This window comes from Panthera leo, chromosome A1, assembly GCF_018350215.1.
Source record: "Panthera leo isolate Ple1 chromosome A1, P.leo_Ple1_pat1.1, whole genome shotgun sequence".
NCBI lineage: Eukaryota > Metazoa > Chordata > Mammalia > Carnivora > Felidae > Panthera > Panthera leo.
Window position 1 is genome coordinate 176,250,377 of NC_056679.1, and position 18,087 is coordinate 176,268,463.

Consider the following 18,087-nt stretch of genomic DNA (forward strand, 5'->3'; position numbering starts at 1 on the left):
CACTGCCCTCTCCAAGATCTATTTCATTCTATTAGTGTTTCTTTTGTGGCCGTGTATCTTAACCAACACTCTAGTAGAGGGCAAACTCCTTCTTGAGGATAGGCACTGTTTAACTGATGGTTGCTCCTCAGGAGTACTTATATGTAGAATGTGCTCAATAAACACTTTGTATAACTGAACTGAGTAGTTTAAGGGTGACGTCAGCCATAACTAAATTAGAGAAAAAAGTTTACTGCTTTCTTCCGATTTTTTTCTTAATTTATTTTTAATCATGGTAAAATATAATACAATTCACCCTCCTAACCATCGAGGGTAAAGCCCAGTAGCATTAAGTATATTCACATTGCTGTGTGCCCAACCTCCAGAACTTTTTCATACCCATTTAACAACTCCCCATTCTCCCTTCCCCCAGTCATTGGCAACCATTCTACCTTGTTTCTGTAAATTTGACTACTCTAGATACCTGATATAAGTGGAATCATACAGTATTTTTCTTTTTGTGACGGTCTTGATTCACTTAGCACAGTGTCCTCAAGCTTAAGCCATGCTGTAGCATGTATCGGAATTTCCTTCCTTTTTAAGGATAACATTCTACTGTGTGTATTTGCCACATTTTGTTTCTCCATTCATTTGAAGATGGACATGTGAGTTGCTTCCACTTTTTAGCTATTGTAGATTTTTTCCTGTTTCTTAAATAAAGGCAAATATTTTCTAAGTTGATCCCACTAAGTCTGATCTTTTTTTTTTTTTTTTAAATGTTTATTTCTTTTTGAGAGAGACAGAGACAGAACTTGAGTGGGTCAGGGGCAGAGAGAGAGGGAGACACAGAATCCAGAGCAGGCTCCAGGCTCCGCAAGCTGTCAGCACAGAGCCTGACGCCAGGCTCCAACTCAGGAGCCGTGAGATCATGACCTGGCCGAAGTTGGACACTCAACCGACTGAGCCACCCAGGCGCCCCAACATTAAGTCTAGTCTTTGCCTCACCCTCTTGGCAACTTCTTTAAAAAGCAGGTGTTGGGAAGCACAGGGATGTGGCTCTTCAGACACCAGTTTTGTCTAAATCTGTTTCACGCTCTGTGAAATGAGAAAATTCCTTAATCTTGGTATTACAGTTGTGGGCTAGCATTGGCCAATAGCTCCCTCTATCAGTCAATCTGTCAAACACATTTTATCACCCACTTTAGATAAAAAGTGGTATCGAAGGCCGGGAACTAAGATTCAGTGACCCACCAAATGAAGAAATACTCTCTGCCTTCAAGGCACTTAAAAGTCTACTTCTGGAAATAAGTCAGTATAGTTCATGGACCCCAGGGAAGTCCCTGAGACTCTCCCAGGAGACGTGCAAGGGCCTCTCTATTCTCCAATCTGTGTGAAGCTCAATTTTCTTCCTGTGCTTTACCCAAAACATGTTGCAACACATTGAATGCAGAAGCATTGTTAAGAATCCATTTGTCTTGCACTGAGCCAGACATTAAGGAATTTTGCAAAAATGCAACACAATGTCACTCTTCCCACATTTTCAGATTTTGCTTTGGAAAAGATTTTCCATAAAAATGTTATTTAAGATTTTATGTTTATTATTGTTATTTTAAAATGAATCTAAAATATGTTAAATTTCTGTTCTAATTTATAATGTAGTAAATAATATGACATAACTCATATATAAGTAAGATTTGGGGTCCACAATAATTTTTTTTTTTTTTTCAGATGGGGGTGGATGGGAGAGAGAGAGGGAGACAGAGGATCCGAAGCAGGCTCTGCACTGACAGCAAAGAGTCCAATGCCGGGCGTGAACTCACAAATCTTGAGATTGTGATCTGAGCCAAAGTCAGATGCTTAACTGACTGAGCCACCCAGATGCCCCCCACAATAATTTTTAGATGTGTAACAGGTATTTAAATGCATAAACAGGCTAAGTGTCCAACTCTTGATTTCAGCTCAGGTCATGATCTCATGGTTCACGAGATCAAGCCCCACATCAGACATCAAGGAGCCTGCTTGGGATTCTCTCTCCCTCTCTTTTTTCTGCCCCTCACCCCCCTCGTGCTCCCTCCCCATCCCTCAAAATAAATAATTTTTTTTTAATGTGTAAGCAGGTATATTGAGACCAAAAAGTCTGAGATCAACTGCTAAAGGAAAAACCTCCAAGACAATCCCAAAAGGATAAAGTAAACAAGAGCTGACTAAAACGCTCTAGTGCAACCCCGAGGATCCCTTTTCCTAAACTCGACCCTGTAAATAAAAACAGGCACGCAGAGTCACAAAGCCATGCAGTCATAAAGTTCCTTTCCTGATCTGGAAGCTTGGAGGTTACTGGAGGAGCTGAAAGCCCCAACATGCTTCACAGTTCATTTGCTCAGCACATATGCGTGGTCAGCCACCACTGATGACAGGTTTCTTGAGTGGCAGCCATATGCCACTGAACTAGGTGCTTTGAATTACCTGTCATTCAATAGTCATAGCACCTTATGGACCTTATTAAACCCATTTTACATATTAGCAAAGAGAGGCTTAGATCTGTAACGTGCCCAAAGTCTGTTTTAAGTGACAGAACTGGGATCTGAATAGAAGTCTTTATAGCTTCTGTTCATCCCACTAAGCCATACTGCTTCTCCAATTTCAGACAGTAAGTCAACCCAAAAACCCTGAATTCTACACAGCTTAACAAGACAGAGACATCTAATTCCTAAGTGAGAACTGTGAAAACCCTATTTTAGAATTAGTGGCTCTCCAGCTAGGGGTAGGCGAGGATGTGGTTGACTTAGTTATTTCTTTTTAGAGTTTTATTTTAAATGTTTTTTATTTATTTTTGAGAGAGAGAACATGAGGGGAAGGGCCAGAGAAGGAGAGGGGGACAGAGGATCTGAAGCAGGCTTTGCATGGACAGCAGCAAGCCGGATGTGGGGCTTGAACTCAAGAATCATGAGATCATGACCTGAGCCGAAGTTGGACACTCAACTGACTGAGCCATCCAGGTGCCCCCCAAAATTTTAAGGAATCTCTACACCCATCGTGGGAATCAAACTCAAACCCTGAGATCAAGTCAAAAGCTCCACTGACCAAGCCAACCAGGTGCACTTAGTTATTTCTGAAGACCAAAGAATATATGTTTATGAATGATCATTTATTTTTGAGAGAGAGAAAAAGAAAGCGTGTGAGCAGGGAAGGGGCAGAGAGAGAGGGAGACAGAGGATCTGAAGCGGGTTCCGAGCTGATAGCAGAGAGCCAGATGCAGGGCTGTAAGTCACAAACCATGAAATCATGACCTGAGCCAAAGTCGGATGCTTAAAGGAGCCACCCAGGTGTCTCAGCCAAATATCTTACTTAATATTTGTGCATGTTTATATTGTAATTATGTGTTCAAACAGTAAATCAACCTTATAGTATAGAGCTATTTACATTTGGATGATCTGTCTTTCTCAAGAAGACTTCTTCATAGATCAGACTTCTTTTTTTTTAATGTTTCCTTTTGAGAGAGAGAGAGAGAGAGAGGCAGGGCTTGAGTGGGGGAAGGGCAGAAAGAGAGGAGACACAGAATCCAAAGCAGGTTCCAGGCTCGGAGGTGTCAGCACAGAGCCCAACGCAAGGCTCAAACTCACGAGTCGTGGGATCATGACCTGAGCTGAAGTCGGATGCCTAAACGACTAAACCATCCAGATGCCCCACAGACTTTTAATAAGCGCCCAATCATATATGCACAAAATATTTCTGGAAAAATACAAAAGAAACTGGAAACAGTGACTGCTTCTGGAGAGAACTGAGTAACCGAGAACCAAGGTGACAAGGAAACTTAACTTTTTCACTGCATGCCTTGTGTTATCATCTAATGTTACACCATATGTAAGAATTACTTCTTAAAAAAAAAACCTAATATAACAGAACAATGAAAAAAGACACACGCTGTCAGATGGGAACTGCTCAGTCTGTAGTATCAACAGAGGACGGTAGAGTCTCGGTGAGTAGAATTGTCTGGTTCCCAGAATTTTCAATTCCTTGCCTGCCCAACTCACACTAAGAGCTCTGTAGCTGAACATGCCAGAATGCAGTATGAAAACAGACATTCGGAAGCAGTTATCTGAAGTTTAAAAGTTTGGAGGCTTCCATTGGGGCACCTGGGGGGACCAATCAGTTAAGCATCCACTTCAGCTCAGGTCATCTCACGGTTCGTGAGTTCAAACCCCACATCAGGCTCTGTGTAGACAGTTCAGAGCCTAGAGCCTGCTCATATCCTGTGTCTCCCTTTCTCTCTGCCCCTTCCCAGCTTGTACTTTTGCCTCTCTTTCTCTCAAAAATAAATAAAACATTTAACAAAAAAAGTTTGGAGGCTTCCCAAAATAGCACAGGGGACTCACTCAAGTGAATGGACATCTGCATAATGAGGTCGGCAGGAAACTGCTTAATTCAAAGTCATTCCAGGAAACACGCTAAAATCCTTGGGCCTGAACCTTGATAGGCAGGCCCACCCATGTGGCATTCTCCAGTCCCCATTTCCTGCAGCAGCCAAAACACATTACTGCCCATACATCTCCCCTCCATTCAAGAACCAGCATTTGGAGCACCTGGCTGGCTCAGTTGGTAGAGCATGTGACTGTCAACTTCAGGATGGTTAAGTTTGAGCCCCACGTTGGTTATAGAAATTACTTAAAAATAAAATCTTAAAAACAAAACAACCAAACCAACCAGCATTTATCTGAGCTCCCCTGAGAAAACGTTTTCCCTCAGCTCCTACAAACAAACCTACTGCCCATCTCCTTTAAAAGAAAAGCTAGGGGCGCCTGGGTGGCGCAGTCGGTTAGCGTCCGACTTCAGCCAGGTCACGATCTCGCGGTCCGTGAGTTCGAGCCCCGCGTCAGGCTCTGGGCTGATGGCTCGGAGCCTGGAGCCTGTTTCCGATTCTGTGTCTCCCTCTCTCTCTGCCCCTCCCCTGTTCATGCTCTGTCTCTCTCTGTCCCAAAAATAAATAAAAAACGTTGAAAAAAAAAATTTAAAAGAAAAGGTAAAGTTTGCTGAGCTCTCTGTGCTCTACACGTGGTATCTCGGGTATTAAGCCTGACAACTCAATGAAGTGGGCACTTTTTACTTCCATCTTGTAAATGACAACACTGAGGCCCAGAGGTTGAGCAATTTGCCCAAGGGCGCACAGCTGGGAACTGACAGCACTGGGATTAGAACTCACATGTGATGCTGAGCTCCTGCTCTTCACCAGGCACTATTACTCACATGGCTCAATACAAGCATTCTGGCATGATCTGGTTGCCCGTGGGGGGCTGGCGGTGGTGGGAATGACCACTCTCAAAGCTCTGGTCCGTCATTTGTAGTGAACAGGTTGCTGAAAACAAGCAAAGACCGACTCCTAGGAAACATCATCACTTATGTTTATTGATGAGAATTAAGGCTGGAGCCTAGGGCCCAGACCAGGTATCAGAATATGTCGTCCGTGCTATAATCTAGTATGGAATCTTACTTTTATGCAACTTCTGGGTACTAAATCATGTGTTGTTTGAGAATAAAGACAAAACTCAAATTCGGAAAAAACTACAGATCTCACTAGACTACTAATGGTAACATAGCTGCCATGTATGAGGCACCTACTCTATTTTATGTGCTGTGTGTATATATATACTTTACACGTATCCTAATCCACAATCCCGAGTTAACTGGTTGTAAATATCACACAAGAGCCACCTCAGAAATACACATTCACATAAGACCTGAAGAGGTCTCTCTCCATTCTTACTGCATCACGGAACCTCCCAGCAAAGGGGTAGAAACTATTAGTAAGCATCCAAGTGACTCCTAAGGGCAGAAGAATCTGGTGGACCACTACTTTAGTTTTCACGTCTGATAAAGCATTTTCACAAAGAGAAACATTTTTAGCTTCTCACCTATACGTGGAAACAAGCTCATACAAATGGCTGCCCAAAAACCAGAGCAGGATTTGAATACAAATCTCTCTGGCTTCAGAGCCAAGACAAGTATCATTCTGCCTACTCTTAAATCAATGCCTGAGTCAGAGAATGCATACTGAATTTTGTGGTTTGTGCTTCCGCTTCCACGGACTTGTTTGGTAAAAAAATCATTACCTCTTTCGGTGCAAAGCAAATCTTAGATTGGAAATACGGTAAAACAACAATAACAACAAACAATATTAGCATTTGTACACTCACAGCTTTCAGGGTCCTCAGAAAGAGCCTATTTGATCCTGCCATTTTCCATGAGGCGGGAAGGCAGTGCAAGTATTAACTATGATGCTTCACTACCGGGAAAATGGAAGCACAGAGCTAAGTAACTTGCTCAAAAGCTTATGGACTGTCCCGTGGAGAAATGGTGACAATGCTTTTCCCACCAGGCAGCACTACTGCTATAAATGTATAGCTTCTTCTCCCTCGTACACTGATGTCTAGTCTCTTGTCAGACTCTGGGAAAGGGAGTGAAAAATGACAGGGTGAAAAAATGACCACCAGGGATGGATGGCTTGAAGTGGGATGTGAGTGGTCTCTGACGCAGTGAGGTCTGGGTTCAAATACTAACTCCATCTCTTACATTCTCTGGGATCTGGACAATTAATCTGAGCTCATTTTTCATCATTCAAAATGGGAAATAATGGACTCAATCAACATTTACTAAGAAACTCAATGTGTCCAGCCATGTATCACTAGAGGCATTTTATCATTTTATGCATTTTTATCATGCATTTTAATCAATAATTTTTCACAGAAGCAAGGGAAGATTTTAGAGATGGATCTGGTGCTAAATCTTGAAGAGTAACTAGAAGTTATGTAAGCAGAAAGAGTTAGGGGTGCCCAGAAAAAGCAAGAGAAGTCATTTTAGGGGTGCCTGGGTGGCTGTCGGTTAAGCATCCAGCTCTTGAATTCAGCTCAGGTCATGATCTCACTGTTTGTGAGTTTGAGCCTGTGTTGAGCTCTGTGCTGAAACCACAGCGCCTGCTTGGGATTCTCTCTCTCCCTTCTCTGCCCCTCCCTTGCTCTCTCTCTCAAAATAAATAAACGAAACAAAATGAAACGAAACGAAACGAAACGAAACGAAACGAAATGAAAAGAAAAGTCATTTTAGGTCCCAACTATTTTCTATGATATATGCCTAACCAGCTCTTCTTCTTCTTCTTCTTTTTTTAATATTTATTTATTTTTGAGAGAGAAAGCCTGAGCAGGGGAGGGGCAGAGAAAGAGGGGGACAGAAGATCCAAGCAAGCTCTGTGCTGACAGCAGAGAGCCTAATTCGAGACTTGAACTCACAAACCATGAGATCCTGACCTGAGCCAAAGTTGGACACTTAACCCACTGAGCCACCCAGGTGCCCCCAAGCATCTCTTCTTGCTCTAGCACACTTCTTGTAGAACTTACGTGTCAGAATTACAAAGAAATGCAAAAAACTCAATAGCTAAGGACTTTAAGGGAAGAATGAGAATGCAAAAACTAACAACAGATTGAACTAGGCCAGGAAGTAGCCTAACCATATCAGAGATAATGAATCAGTGGCAAAACTCCCAGGGCTGTTTCAAAGGTAAGCAAGGCCTTTCACTGCTTCCCCAAGATAAGGAGCCCAAGACCCAATCCAGTTTATGGCTCTTCAGCAGGCCCATAACCCCTTCCCCAGGTCCAACAGTTACCTCTGCTTCATTAGAATGTTAAAATCTTCACCCACGGCAGAAACAAACTTCATTAACACAACAGACAATGCTAAATCAGCAGGTTTCCTTAAGACAAGTGTATGACCTTATACCCACCTCTACCTATAATAATGACTGAAACTCCCTTTTCTGAATATCCATCCTAACCCTAAATGAAAGAAACCCATTCACCCCTACTCAGGGGGTCACATATTTCAAAGTGATTTCCTTATTTGCTGCAAATAAGTTTCTGTTGTACAACAATTCCACCTTGGGACGCCTGGGTGGCTCAATCGATTGAGCGTCTGGACTCTTGATTTTGGCTCAGGTCATGATCCCAGGGCTGTGGGATCGAGCCCCGCATTGGGCTCTGCACTGAGCATGGAGCCTGCTTAAAATTTTCAATTTCTCTCTAAAAAAAAAAAAAAAAACCCAAAAACCAAAAACCAAATAACAAATAACAAAAATCAAAACCACAACTCCACCTGGTATAGTCTCTATGTGTAACTCACCAAGGAATGAACTCATATTAGTTTGGTTGCAGTTAGACCTGGAGTGTAAAACGCAGATGCCAGTGGGGGCCAGGCAAATTGGGCACATGGGCAGAGCAGACTGGATAGAGCAGCCAGCCCCGGGCGCCACACAAATGACGCTATGCAGGATCAGGGCCCCATGCAACCAGATGAAGCAAGATCCAGATTTCTCTGTGGAATGTCTCAAGTTTTAAGTGTTAGAACTTGGCTTCTAAGAAATCATGAGAACAATAGAAGGACAAACATAATCTGTGAGCCACATCTTGCCTACAGGCTGTCGTCAGTTTCCTGAGTTAGCCCCAGGAGAGAGGAAGGACACTTCAGTTACTTGGAAATACACTTACAAAGTCAAGACCTTGGGAAGGGCAGCTTGGTCAGGGAGCTGCATGCCATTTGGCTTGGTTGGAGCACGAGGGACAGGAAGCTGGCCAAAGGGCAATCCATCGAGACCTGAGACATAAGCGTGCAAAGCAGCACCAGCCACTGAGTGAGCTCAGTCCTGTATGTGCCAGCTCACGTAATGACCATCACTGAGTGGGACACACCCCTGAATTAGGGACGAGAGCCCTGTCCTGTCCACCCCATCAGCATGAGGGTCCAGGCAGGAGCACAGCCATCCTACCACTGCTATTTTGCTGCTCCGTACGTGATAAACACATGAAAGAATGGCATCAAGGAACTCATAGTAAGATGGATTTTATCTACAAAACAATGCAAATTCCCTCTGCAATTAGGAGACATTTTCAACGATTATTCATAAAATTATTAATCAAAACAGCAAAAGCAGATTTACAAAGCTACATTATCAACAACAAAACAGGAAGGGAATGTTTGACAGACATCTTGAAAAGTTTCAAAGGAATACACACCAGACTAAAAATCTACAGTTAAACCGTGGTTGCGTAACAGGTTATATTCACTCCTGCATTTTCTCAATAAGTTCTTCCTTATATTTGCCTTTCTCTTTTCCAACTTGTCGAGACTTGGCTTTGCGTTCAAGAATTTTTTTCCGGTCTTTGTCCAGTTTTAGCCTGGTGATAACTACCTGTTAGGAGCGAGAAAATAAATCTTTATTTATTTATTTTTTTAAGTGGAAAGGATTTATAACCATGTAATTATTCTGTACAGCAGAACTTTTCCCAACAATAGCAGTTTGGTTCCTTCCGCCGCCCAACTCCTGAGGATCTATGAGACTAGTTAGTTTAGTGATATCAACTATCATTTGGGCTGGGACAAACAAATTATACTACCAACATGTTTCTGGTTTGTTTATCATCCCTTGGCCAGCAAAACGCATTGCTTAAAAAACATCGTTTAAAAAGCGCATTGCTTAAAAAAGCATTCCCACCAGCTAGTAGGCAATAGACATCGTAAGGATAAGTAAGACCGCAACCATCCTGCCCTCATCTGAAACTCTGGAGGAGAAAGACCCTACAATACAGTGCATGGAATGGAGTGCAAATGAGGAACAGCATATTCCGCCAGGTGGGTGTGAGGGCCACAGGAAGAGACATTCCTTCCCTCTCCTCCCTCTGGATGTTATCTAGTAGGAGAGGGATGCCTGGAACCCTCCTGCAACCTGCTGGAAGGCAGAGCCTTCACCGAGGATGATAAAACGGTAAGAAAACAATACGGATCGGATCCTCGATGACTAAGCCAGTGAATCAATCAAGCCTGCCCCACCTCCCTCTAGAAGTCCTTGCCTGGGCCACCTGAGTAGACACTACCAACACACTGAGAACTTACAACAGCACTAAGCTACACTACCCAGCCACTACCGCCACTCAGTCCCGCCATACCTTGCTGGGGTGAATGCCCACATGAACAGTTGTACCATTAGCCTTCTCACGCTGCACTCGCTCGATGTAGATGACATATTTTTTTCTGTACACTTGGACTACCTTGCCTATTTGCTGACCTTTGTAGTGTCCTCGAACCACCTAAGAGAAAATACAGAAGAGAATTTTCCCCCATTCTCATGCATGAACATCACCGTGAGGAAATTAATTATCAGGAACACACAGACTAACATACAACTTTTTGTACAAAGCAGATTAACCCTGGCAGTTGAGAGTCAGCTTTTTTGGGGGTATAAATCTGCTCTGTGTTGTTCCAAGTCAGGTGAAAATTCACTTGAATTTTTTTCTTATCTGAAAACAAAAAATTCCTTGAACTAGAATGGCTATCACAGAACTAGTCCGGAGAGTAAAAAGGTAAATCACTATACACCCACAACTAACACAATCTTATATATCAATTATATCTCAGTTAAATAAAAATAAGTAAAGTTTAAGAAAAAAGATAATCACTCTCAAGACCTAAATGGAGAAGAATGGTTAAAGATAGCATCCTGAGATTCTTATGCGACCATTTAAAATCCCATGTTCTTTTTTTTTTTTTTTTAATGTTTTATTTACTTTTGAGAGAGAGGGAGAGAATGTGTGCACGTGAGCAAGGTCGGGGGAGAGGGGAGGCAGAGAGAGAGGGAGACAGAGGATCCAAAGCAGGCTCTATGGTGACAGCACAAAGCTGTATGTGGGCTTGAACTCACCACCTATGAAAGATCATGACCTGAGCCAAAATCGGACACTTAACTGACTAAGCCACCCAGGTGCCCCTAAAATCCATGTTTTCAAAGAATAATTTATCACCGAGCAAAATGCTCAAGATATGACCTTTAGGAAAAAAAAAGAAAACAAAGCTTTATATGAAATATAGTCTGAATCTTACATGTTTCATATATATGGCATATAACACAATGGGATAGAAATATATCCAAATGTTAATAATTGTTGCCATTAGGCCAACATAGGATTACAGATGATCTTTTCTTTTTTCTTTTCTATTTGAGAGAGAGAGAGAGAGAGAGAGAGAGAGAGAGAAAGAAAGACTGAATCCTAAGCAGGCTCCATGCTCAGAAGGGCTTGATCCCACGACCCTGGGATCATGACCTGAGATGAAATCAAAAGTTGGACACTCAACTGACTGAGCCAGGAGTGAATATAACCTGTTGTGCAACACGGTTTAACTGACCCAGACACCCTAATTACACATGGCTTTTTAAAAAATGTATATTCTTCCAGGGGCGCCTGGGTGGCTTAGTAAGTTAAGTGTCTGACTCTTAATTTCGGCTAGGGTCATGATCTCACAGTTCATGGGATTGGGCTCCACATCGGGCTCTGCTCTGATGGTATGGAGCCTGCTTAGGATTCTCTCTCCCTCTCTCTCTGCCCCTCCCCTGCTTGTCTGCCCTTGAGTTGTCTCTCTCAAGATAAACACTTAAAAAAAAAAGTATTTTCTTTCAAATTTCAAGATTTCTATAATTAACACAAATATTTTATAGTCACAAAAAACAAAAATGTTAAAATCTCTTGGGCTGTTTTCATGTACTAAAAATCTACTACACACACTCCAATGCTATTCAAAACTAACTAGATTATGGTTTCCTTGAAGGCACAAGCCTATTAAATAGGAGCCATGATATAGCTGATGCTGATAATAAACAGAGAGGAAATACCACATGTATTAAAAAACTAGAGAAGCTTAATACTCCTGAAATGTCATTTAGATTGTCCAACTTACTTACCAAGGTGATTTTCAGGTTGAAGATCATGCCTCACTGGAACTCCACCATACTCTCTATGACCAGAGACTTTTACATGGAAAAGTCTATGAAATAGCCTCTCTTAACCATCATCAAGATTCAAGAAAAGATGTTAATAAAACAAGCCCAAAGGAACACCCAGTTAAACAGAACTGGACAAACACTAGATGAGGAGGGGGACAAGGTAAGACTAAACTAACTGGCCTGGAAAGGGAAAAGAGAAGAGGCAAGGATGGTTGTGCCTCTGGGTACAACTGGATGGATGTACAGAGTCTGGTTGGGCAACTGGATGGATGGATATGCCTCTCCCAGAGCGGAAAGAAATACATGTTAGGAGAAAAAAGTTTAGTTGGGAACATGTTGAATTTGAGGCATCTCGTGACATTCTGGTAGAGAATTCTATTAATAGCTGGAAGAATTCTGGGTCAGCAACAAAGACCTGGGAATCATCCAGAGATGGCAATTCAGAAACCTGATTTGGTTCAGGGAGCTGGTCTTATGAGGGCAGAATGCAGAAATCCAAGGAAAAGCCAACATTTTGGAAGAGCTCATAAGGGAGACTGAAGTGGCCAGAGAATGGGCAACCAGGGGAGTGCGGGGTTATAGTAGCCAAGAAGACACTGTCAAATGCCATGGAATGGTCAACTGCAGGAAGGATAAAGGAAAAGATGTGACAATAAGCTGGTCACTGGTGATCATGGCTAGAGTGCTTTCAGTGGAGCAGAGAGACTGAAGGCATTTACAGTAAGACAATGAGTTCCCCATAGAGAAGGTGAAGGTGAAAAACAGTCCCAAGGAACCTGGCTGTGAAGAGGATGACAGAGAATATCTACTAGAGGGTGATGTGAAGGTAAGTGATAATTTTTTTTATTTTTAAAGGGAGGAAAACATGAATGTGTTTAAATGCTTACGAAAAGGAACAAGTATGGAGGAAAAGTTAAAGGAAACTGTACAGAAAGGGGATAATGGAGAGAAAAATCTAAGAGAATGGAAGGCCACTGAATATAGTGGATCAGCTCTAGATAGAAACAGGAACATTTCTGTCAATACAATAGGAAAGCACAAAGACGCAGGGGTGGAACTGGAGGTAAGTTAGAGGGTTTGGAACAGGAGTTCTGAAAGGTCCTGGGTGATAGTTGTAATTTCCTCTGTGAAGCAGGACAGGTAGTCCTGAGCAGACAAAGAAAGTATGTGAAATTTGGAAGATCCCAAAAGAGAAGAGGCAGTTTTAACAGACCCACTTGTGACTATTTTACTCTTCTGGTGGAGTCAGACATGGATTCCTGGCCTAGACTTGATTTTCTTCATTTATTGAACCAGAGTTTCAGGTTCTATCTACAAGGGAAACAATTCACACCTCACAGACACTGAAAAAATGGCCACATCTTCTCTGCCCTCCTTTTCTTTCTTTCACGTCTTAATTCCATCCGCTCAATAATTTTTTTCATCCATTCAACAAATAGTGGCTGTGCCCCTGTGGGTGCCAGGCTCTGCACTGAGGTCAGGCAACAAAAAAGAGAAGCTCTCTGGCCTCATCTTAATGTAATAGGCAGCAAGCAGTTAACTAATAAACACGCAAATACATAATCACTAACTGGAACGGGGCACATGGGAAGTGACTGGGATTATAATTGTGGTGACAGCTATATGGCTTTACGTGTGCCCAAACTCACCTGTGCATTTTACTGTCTGTAAATTATGCCTCAGTTTTATTTATTTTTCTTTCATTTGTGGAACCACTGAGTAATTCACCAACATGGCACAGAAGTACAACAGTAAGTGCTAAGGGGGATGCTGGGATGAGTGAAGTAACAGGCACAAAAATTAGGACTACAGAAAGTTTCAGGCTTCACAAGGGGGTCGGGGGGAGCGGGGAGAGATCTCACGTGTTTTGAGAGAAGTATTCATTTGGCGCCCAAATGGGATGGGGGAGCTCTGAGACATACATTGTGAAGGGGTGACCATAAGAAGATCTGAAAAACTGCCCTGTTGGCCAGACATGTCGGTTAGTTGTCTGGGAAAGTAACCAAAAGGTTTTCATCATTTGGCAGCAACTGGAGGCTACTACAGATTTCTAAAGAGAGTGATGTGTAAAAAGTTGAGAAGCTAGAGGCAGGGGACTCTTGAAATAATCTGGATACAGAATCCTGGGAGCTACAAACGAGTGTAGAGACGACAGGCTGCTTTAAAAAAGTGGTAAATACTGGCCACAGCGTGAGGTTGAAGGAGATGGGTTAGAGTACGTTTAAACGTGCAAGCCTTGGAGGAAGTGTGAGAAGGCAGCAGCTGTCAGGCACAAGTGGAAATTGGGTCAAGCTGAAGTGCTCTTGTGGAGATAATGAGTTCTGAAAAACCAGCCCAAAAGACTAGAGGACCGTCAAGAAGGAGCAGGGATACAAACCGAATTGAATGTGCAGATTTGGAGATGCATGTGTCAAAATGAACGCCACAACTTCGGGGGGTTCGGGGGAGCGCACCGCAGAGAAAGAAGAACTGGGCAAGGGTAGATGTTCACAGGCGAAAGGTGAGGCAGCTTCACAGGTGAGAGAGAACTGGCAAAACCCTCATGAGGAGAACACGGGTGTGACCTTAACACGGAAGCCAGAAAGGACAGTATTCTGATGAGCGTCTCCTTGGCTACTAGTCATGGCTCCTCTGAGCTTAACCTGAACTTGCCTAGAATCCTCAAGAGTTATCAAAGGCAGAAAAGATGTGTTCCTCCCATGAGTCCGGCTTTGAATCAGTGCCTTCAGAGAGAGAGAATAGGTTTCAAAATTCTGACCTTGAGAGTCAGGGTCAGAGATTGCCCTCTCCAACCGTGCCGGGATGTGGCAGGCAGTTCACATCTATCTCAAGAGGCAGCTAGGGCTTCCATCATTTCCTTTCAGTTCCATGAGCAGAGTGGTGGAGCAAAAGGTCCAGGCTGGCCGGGGCCGAAAGGATTTCTCACTGTGATGTCATGACTCCGGCACGCCTGTTCTGGAACCACACCTGGATCCTGGGCTCAGGGATGAGCACAGACAGGCACTGGCACAGGTGGCTGTCGAGGAACAGAGTCCGGAGGAAGATGAACTCCAGCTACTCCAGGCTGAAGGACGCGTGCTCGTGGCCCTGTGACGCCGACGGGGCAGCCACGCCTTTGGGGGGTGCAGATGGGCCCGGTATGCCTCAGTTTAAAAAGAAATAAAATCAAATTGAGTTCACTGTTATGAAAGAAATGTAAATAGAGGATGCTACGATAGAATACTGGTTAAAGTATCTGGGAAGGCTTTTCTGAGGAACTGACATTTAAGGTAACAGTGAAAAATGAGGGGTTAGTCAGGTAAAGGGGAGAAGGAAGAGCACTTCAGGCAGAGGGACCCTGAGGAAGGAAAGATCCGGGTGCAAAAGACCCTGAGGAAGGAAAGATCAAGGTGCATTTAAGGACCTGAAAAGGTCAGTATGTCTGAACTACAGAGCAGGTGGGCATTAGAGAATAAGGTGACGTTGGAGAAGTAGACCACGACTGGGTCACACAAGGCCTTGTCAATGATTTTAGGTTTATAGTAAGCAATCAAGCAACACTGATAGGGTTTAAGTAGAATCTGATTTGCAAAAAATACCCCTCTGTGAAGAACGCCTGATCAGGATTAAGAGCAGAAGCTGGAGAAGTCTTGAACTGAAATGGAAATGGAAAAGAAGTGATCAGATTCAAGACACATTTTAGAGACAGAATCAGTAAGATTAAGTAACAGAGTAGAAATGGGTCAGGGAGAGAGAAATATTAGAATTTAGAGGTTTATGGCATAGGCAAGTGAAAAAGCATTGCTTACTGAAGTGTGAAAGATGGGAGGAGAATCCGATTATAGAGGCAGTAACAGTTTTTTGATCAAGAGCACTCCCAGATTAGAAGCTCGAGACGACATGAGGTTTTTAAAGCGTTTATTTTTGAGAGGGAGAGTGCAAGCGTGGGAGGGGGAGAAACAGATGAGGAGAGGATCCGAAGTGGGCCCTGCACTGACAGCAGAGAGCCCGATGCAGGGCTCCAACTCATGAACTGTGAGGTCATGACCTGAGCCGAAGTTGGACATTTAACCAGTTGAGCCACCCAGGTGCCCCTGGGACGACTGAGATTAAAAAAAAAAAAAAAAAAAAAAAAAAAAAAGATGTGGGGTGCCGGGGTGGCTCAGTCGGTTAAGCGGCCGACTTCGGCTCAGGCCATGATCTCGCGGTCCGTGAGTTCGAGCCCCGCGTCAGGCTCTGTGCTGACAGCTCGGAGCCTGGAGCCTGTTTCAGATTCTGTGTCTCCCTCTCTCTGACCCTCCCCTGCTCATGCTCTGTCTCTCCCTGTCTCAAAAATAAAACGTTAAAAAAAAAAAATTAGATAAAATTAAAAAAAAAAGATGTTCAGCGGATAGTCATATCTACAGGTCTATGCTCAGAAAAGTGGTTTGGGCTGGGATATAAAAGAGGGAATTGTTAGCATAGGACAGACATTTAAAGCTCTCAGAGCAGGTATTATCACCCAGGCAGACAATGTAGGTAAGATGAGATGTTAGACCAGGTGCAGGAGGCCCTGACTAACTCCAGCATTTAGAGATCAGAGGAGAAACAGCCAGCAAAAGAGTCTGAGAAGGCAGAAGTAAACTGAGCCCAAATGGTCACAGGAGCCAAAAAGACAGACTATTTCTAGAAGTGAGGCAGTGCTACCTATGCCAAATGTTGCTGAAAAAGTCAAGGATGATGAGACCAAGATGCGTCCACTGGATTTTGTCATAAACATGTTACTGATCTCAGCCAAAAACAGTTTCTATGAAGTAGTAAGAAAGAGATCAGATTGGAGAGGGTCTAGAACGGCACCTGCTCCGTACATATTCAATCCACTCCCTGTCTATTTCAGTCATCCCCCACGCTCCCTTTCTTACCACACATCCTAAGCTCTAGGAAGAACAGAAGGCTTACACTCTCTCACATGGGTCATTCTCTTTCATAATTTCATGCTTCTGACTTGCTGCTTCTCTGTTCTCTCTGCCAAATCCAGTGCCACCAAATGCCCAGCCTCCACTAAATCCAATGTTACTGAAACATGAATTACTCTTATCGTAGCACTTTCCCCTGGAGATGCTGGTTCAAAGAGCCACCACGAGCAATGCCTGGCAAACTTGGAGCCAACGGACTAAACCGAAAAGCAAAGTTTTGCTTGGCTGGTATACTATTTTCCTGAACAATCATGATTACTAAACGATTGTATCTGAATGCTCTCAGTTAATCTGGGTAGGCACACCCTGGGGTCTGTGGACACATCTGCAAGGTTACTTGCCAGGGGCCTGGCGGCATGGGAGTCTACGACTCCCCCTCGTCCAAGCACACATGGCATTCTTAGGCAAAGCCGGCACCAGAGTGACACGCTTCTGGATAACCAGAGCTCGAGGGAGACGAACCTGGACCTCGTCGTCCTTGCGGATGGGCATGGAGCGGACGTTGTACTTCTGCCACAGCTCCTTGGAGAGCGGGGAAGACATGATCTTCCTGCGCACGTGCGAGGGGGCATTGAAGTGGCGTTTGCGGTTTTTGCTGCGGTCCGAGGTCACGAAGGGGTTGAACTTCATGCTGGCCGTCTGCAGAAAGAGGCGTGGGAAGGAGTGACGGGTGCTCAGTCGGGTACCATGGCCCGCTCTCCATCCAGGACACTCCTCCCATCCCTGCGCAAGTGCTCTACGGGAGGAGATGGCCTCAGAAGAAGGTGACGGAGGGAGGAGAATGGGGCAAATGAGGGGTCTGGCTGTGACACAGTAAGGCATGCGTGGGGAGCGCGTGCCTGAGCAGAGGAGTCGTGGGAACAGGGCGGCAGTGGGGCCTCGAGGCTCACTGTGAGAGAAAGGTTTGGGCGGCTGGAGAAGAATGCATGCTTGGAGGTCACGCAGAGATCTCTGGGGAGACGGGCGGCCCCGCGGCACGTTGGGGAAGAATCCAATGGGGCGGAGCGCTTCTCACTCGGACAAAACACCTGCCTCTCTCTACTCACCTTGCACCAGTTAGGCTCAGACGGCGCGCGCGCAAGGCCGGAAGTGAGGCCTTCCTTGCCGCGCAAGCGTAGAGAGGAAGCGGAGTCCCTTTCCGGTCAGAAAGAGACTGAATGGCGCCCCCTGCGACTTGGGGTGGGATCGCAGTGCCTCATTCTAAGGGAACCACCCCAGGGCCATGCCACTTTCGGGGGTTAAGCCAGAAACCACGAAGAGTTGGCACCGCGGGGGAGAAGGGGCATATTTCTGTAGGGCCTGCAACAGAGGCCTATTGGTGTGTTAAAAATAGGTACACCAATAGTCTTTCTCATCCCAAAC

The 18,087-nt window shown here is 44.2% G+C and overlaps 1 protein-coding gene across 5 annotated transcripts in view; it reads right to left on the minus strand.

Annotated features, from left to right (window-relative positions):
- RPL26L1 (ribosomal protein L26 like 1) overlaps positions 1–17,826 on the minus strand; it is a 49,716-nt gene extending 31,890 nt beyond the window's left edge. For 2 of the 5 annotated variants that reach the window (XM_042946494.1, XM_042946525.1), the window contains exons 1-5: positions 17,772–17,826; positions 17,188–17,364; positions 9,963–10,103; positions 9,033–9,208; positions 5,177–5,329 (exon numbers count right to left, since the gene is read on the minus strand). In XM_042946494.1, the coding sequence (XP_042802428.1) occupies positions 9,080–9,208; positions 9,963–10,103; positions 17,188–17,355 (438 nt within the window). In that variant the 5' untranslated portion in view covers positions 17,356–17,364; positions 17,772–17,826 and the 3' untranslated portion in view covers positions 5,177–5,329; positions 9,033–9,079. Of the gene's footprint in view, positions 1–5,176; positions 5,330–9,032; positions 9,209–9,962; positions 10,104–17,187; positions 17,365–17,615; positions 17,746–17,771 lie in introns of those variants that run through there. The other 3 variants (XM_042946515.1, XM_042946534.1, XM_042946504.1) reach the window with 2 other exon arrangements.
- Positions 17,827–18,087: the final 261 nt, after the last annotated feature.